The 4,876-nt window shown below is 47.8% G+C and overlaps 1 protein-coding gene across 1 annotated transcript; it reads right to left on the reverse strand.

Moving 5' to 3' along the window:
- Nucleotides 1-809: 809 nt before the first annotated feature.
- Nucleotides 810-2,447, reverse strand: LOC134536419 (uncharacterized). The gene has a single exon (XM_063376131.1). It carries the CDS (start codon nt 2,445-2,447, stop codon nt 810-812), a length of 1,638 nt encoding a protein of 545 aa, XP_063232201.1.
- Nucleotides 2,448-4,876: the final 2,429 nt, after the last annotated feature.

Below are 4,876 nucleotides of genomic sequence, written 5' to 3' on the forward strand. Positions count from 1 at the left end.
TGTTGCCTTAAGTATCGATTACATTGACTGGCCCTGCTTGTACAATAATGTACGTTTTATTCATTGTTGTTGGCCGTAAATAGTTGCTCTATTTTATCACTTGGCTATGGCCATTGGATCGGACAGACCATGAGCACGAGCACCCCGAATCTCCTCGCGAGGAGCAGTTAGCTTGACCCACTCGGTTCTGTGTCATAAATTGTGTTGTTTCTATGAGTTTGTTTGTTAAATTTGGCTTGCTTTGTAAAGTAATGTAGGGGTCTCGTTAGGCGTTAACCTCTTGTTATATATTTGTATACGTTGCTTATGGCTTGATATTGTTTTCACGAGCGGGATTATATATTAACTTTTATATTTATTGCAATACTATGCAAATATTTGTCATGACTATGTGTCGAATAGTAGTCTCGAATACGATGACTTGTACCTCTAAATGCACCATAAATGTGAAAGGTTAATGCAATTTCATATTGATTATAAACAATAAATTCTATAGTTATTTTTGTATATTTGGTTGTGTTTTACGTTTCCATCCCTTGTTCACTAAATTTCACAACATGTTTTACTTTCTGCCATGACCCATTTAGCTGGGTTTTATTCAAATTTTTTAATTGTATAATTTTGTTTGCAGCCTCCCTAAGGTTGTAACTCTGCGCAACTCTGCTCACGGTTTGCTTTGACATAGTAAGGCAAAATCGATGCTTCGAGACAAAGTCCCGAAAGTCATCGAAAGTGCAATACTCATGCCTCTGCAAAAGACGTTCGCGCTGCGTCCACGGTACGTACGCCATTTTAACGAAGAAACCCCTCTAGGTTTTGAATAGGTCTTTCAACCCCCTAGCAACGACGGCGTGCAAGACTCTGAGAAGTTTCGTGATGTCATAGATCGTCCCCCCATAACGCTCGCTCACACCGAAGGCCAATTTCTGGGCCATCAGGTCATTGAACATTCTGGCCATACTGTCCTCACACGACGTCGCGTACTCTTTGAGATGTTGTTCGTCTCGAATATCGCACCTATCCAGTTTGGTTACGAACTTCAATGGATCTGGAACGAAGTGCAACCATCCATCTGCGACTACTAGGAACTTCGAGCAGAAGTAAGGGAAGTGGTACTTCTTTAGCAACTTGGCCTCAAGATTGAAGAGATCCGCCATTCGCTGAGATGGGTCATACTCGACAAAGACGCCGGGTCTGAAATACAGGACACTATCATCACCAGCAAAGATACCAAACATGACATCGCTAAAGTCGTAACACGCTGCAAGCACAGACATCAGAAACACAGTTTTCCGAAGAAAGTGCTTTGCGTCACCAGACTTGCGCTGACACTCAACATCAAACTTAACGCCGTTCATGCGGTCAACGATAGTGGAACGCAAATGAGCGTCCCTCCATATCGCGATGAGCTCCGCGCTCATGCCAAGATCAGCGTAAAGACGACATTGAAATTCCAACGCTGCCCGCGACTGAGACTTGTCGTACTTCGACATGTCTATCTCAACTTGAGCAGCAACGTCCAGCAACGCCGCGTTGAACCTGTCGTTGACCATATCCTCAAACTCCGTGACCGAAAGGTCACTAAAGATGAGGACATTCGGTGCCAAAACAGCCATGAGCCTCTCACACATTGAACAGAAAACCGGACAAAAGATTACGCTTATGTCTTTCTTCTGATATGATATACACTGGACACTTGCGTAGGTGTTCACTGCGGTCTTGTCCAGTGGTGGTTTGACGTCACTTTTGATCATGAAGTCAAATACACCATACCACAGCATGCTGAGAGGCTCAGATGACTCACACGCTGCAGCGACGTTCGGCGGCTGCCTCGTCAACCACTCTTGGATCAACCAAGGGTTAACGTCCAACTCATTGTCTCCAAAGGCTTCAAAAAGCGCCCTATCAATGACGAACGACTCAACAAAGTTGTCGAATAACAAGGCACAAATAAACTCTGGATCCATCTCATTAGTGAGCACCGGCGCGTTTGTGTTTCGCTTGATGCTCAAGACTGATTCAGTTTGCGACCGATCTCGACGTGCCGGCATCATCGTTCGCAACACAGGTTTCAACGTAGTCTTGTCTCTCCTGACGCTAGCGCACTTCGCAACAGTCAATGAGATCTTGTCTATGGACAACTCGAGATCGCTCATTTCAACCATCATCTGATCGTGCCGCGTATTCACAATTGACGCACCAGGCAACTTATCGTCGTACCAAACCTGCAGATAGGCTATGTCAAGATCATGTCTACTCAATACCTCAGGTCGCCGCACCCCGTCAGATACAGCATTGTACAGTTTAACAGGAGTCTGCACCACAACATGATGCTGGGCCGGTAGAGGTGCGATTATCCGCTTGGCAGGTATTGGTGGACAATAACCGCCGACAAGTCGCATTCTACGACTTTCATTCCACTTGTACATGGCTTCAGCCGTGGTCATCCCCACCCGCCCGACTAAGCGAACCACAGCATCGTCAGCATCGGTGTAATAGACAAACGTTTTTGTGTGCCGACTAATAGCTACTACAGCGTGTGGTTCGCTTTCGTAGAGTTCGAGAGCCTTGGTGTTCATTCTGACTAACACCACGTGCTGAAATGTAAGGCCCTGTGCTTAGTGAATGGTCAGTACGTGACTGCCGGTGACTTTACTCACATTTACTATCGACCTCATTAGATCTTTATCGGCCTGGAAATGCACCAAGTACAGAGTGTCATCTGCCACAACAATATCCGCACCCGACCGCGCCTCAACCCACATCGACGCGACGACACTGCTATTGGAATAGATCCCCGTGTACTTGCTATGCAGAGCGTAAAAAACGTCAACCGGGCACCTATAGGAACAACTGAGTTCCCGCGTCACAACACAAAAGCGAGCCGGGTCGGAATAGAGCTGCTGACAGACATGGTCCCTGTCAATATGCGGTATCTGGTTCTTGTCACCCAACAAGACCATCTCCTTACACTCGGAGTTGATGGCAATATAACCCAATACACCCGCGTGTGTCATGAGCGCTTCATCAACATAAACCTTACTATACTTAACCGGAGAACCATTGATCATATAAGATGCGATTGTCCGATAGTCACGTTTTATCGCATCTTCTCCGACAAGTCCCTTCTCCTGCACATGTCATCCACCCCAGCTTTCGTGGTTGTGAGTACCAAGTCACCCGGTACACCATGCTTGGCCGCGACGTGATTTGTCACCAGGTACGTGGTTTTTCCGCAACCGGGCACCCCATTGAGCCAAGTTATCACTGGCATTCGTGCCATAGCCAGATTGACGGCGGATATGGCTCGGTAGACGTCCATGTTTAGCATCTTTTCGGTCTTTCGCGATACCAACACGCAGGTATGGTCAGTCTGAAAGCGTCGTGTCTCAGGGTCAAACTTGACGTAACCATCCCGGCAATATCCATAGTCCGCATCATTTGCATAACCATTCACGTAATGCCCAGAATCATTGTCGAAAACACCTATCCCTCCGGTCTTGTACTCAGCAAGCAGGGTAGAGGCAAACGTGAAGGAAGTTCCCAACCTCTCCAGACGCTGTTTGAGCAACTCCGCATTCACGTCGTCCGCAAGCTTCACCACATGACGATATTCAAGCATGGCATTAATGAAAGCCTCGTCACACGTTCCGTCTCCCTGTAGATAATCCACTTGACGAAAACGTGTCAACTCCAACTTCGGGAACGCTGCAGGCTGTTCAACAGATGGTTTTACCGGTGATGCCATGACATTCATATCAGAGTCATGATAGGAGAAGAATGGGAAGAACTGAACACGCTCAACGCTAGTAAAGAAACGCATCAGATCGAAAGCGCTCACCCGCCTGATGTAATCTATCCCAACTCTAACCCTTCTGTCACCCAAACCGTCTTCAAGTTTTTTTCACAAAGGCCGTAAGCGCCGCCAACGGTCCAGACTCAACATTCAAGAGAAAATGCAGAGTACCATCACGCATAACATACTCCAATCCGGGGTAATCAAATACGGGACTCACTGCCAAGTTCTCCTCTATCAACTTTCCTAAGCATTGGGTCATGCTCGTGCAGACGCACAGACTAACGGTCACAGAACATTTGTTTGGAAAAACGACACTCGAAGGTACAATCCGACGCGGTTCTTCATCTGGGAAACTACGACCCTGCACCCTTCCCAACAACTGATTCAAGGTTTCACCACCCATGATGTCACATTTCTTCACACACCGATCGGTCTGCACAGCCACGGGTTGCTCCTTAATGTCTATGCCGGCAACGTCGACCATTTTTCGTGCGCGGCGCTGCGCTCTGGTCAACTTTGGCGACGTTCGCACTTCCTGCTCTTTCAACTTTGGCGACCTTCGCACTCCCTGTTCTTCGGAAGACGTACCCTCTGAAACAGATGACACCTTGTCACCGACCATTTTCTTTACAAACACCTTGAGCTTGCGTACGGCTCCTTTCGGCTTCGTTCCCATGAGAGCAGTAGCACTATCACCAAACGTGCTTGGGAAAGAAATATCACTAGCGACGACAGACTCCGACGACGATTCCCGGCGGGCTACCGCTTCAGAACTTGAAGACACGGTCCGCGACGACTCGCCAAGATCGGTAGTCTCAGTGACCGCATCGCTAGGTTCGGTAACCAGTGCATCCGACACATCAGTCTGCACGCCGGCCTCCTGCATGATTCGGTAGCGGGTGTTCAAATGCATGACATGGATTCGGTCATCAGTCACTTTACCGTCACAACAGGCGACGGTCCGCATGTAGGTCTTTGCGGGCTTGACTTTAGAGGAGGAAACGTGCTTAGTCGCAACCTTTGCAACTACGGACTTCACCAAGACATTCTTTTTATTAGCACTCCCAACCATCGTGA

The sequence above is a fragment of the Bacillus rossius genome, chromosome 11, assembly GCF_032445375.1.
Source record: "Bacillus rossius redtenbacheri isolate Brsri chromosome 11, Brsri_v3, whole genome shotgun sequence".
NCBI lineage: Eukaryota > Metazoa > Arthropoda > Insecta > Phasmatodea > Bacillidae > Bacillus > Bacillus rossius.

Excerpts from the sequence above, each read along its gene's own strand:
- LOC134536419 (XM_063376131.1), bottom strand. The coding sequence starts at position 2,447 with ATGACCACGGCTGAAGCCATGTACAAGTGGAATGAAAGTCGTAGAATG.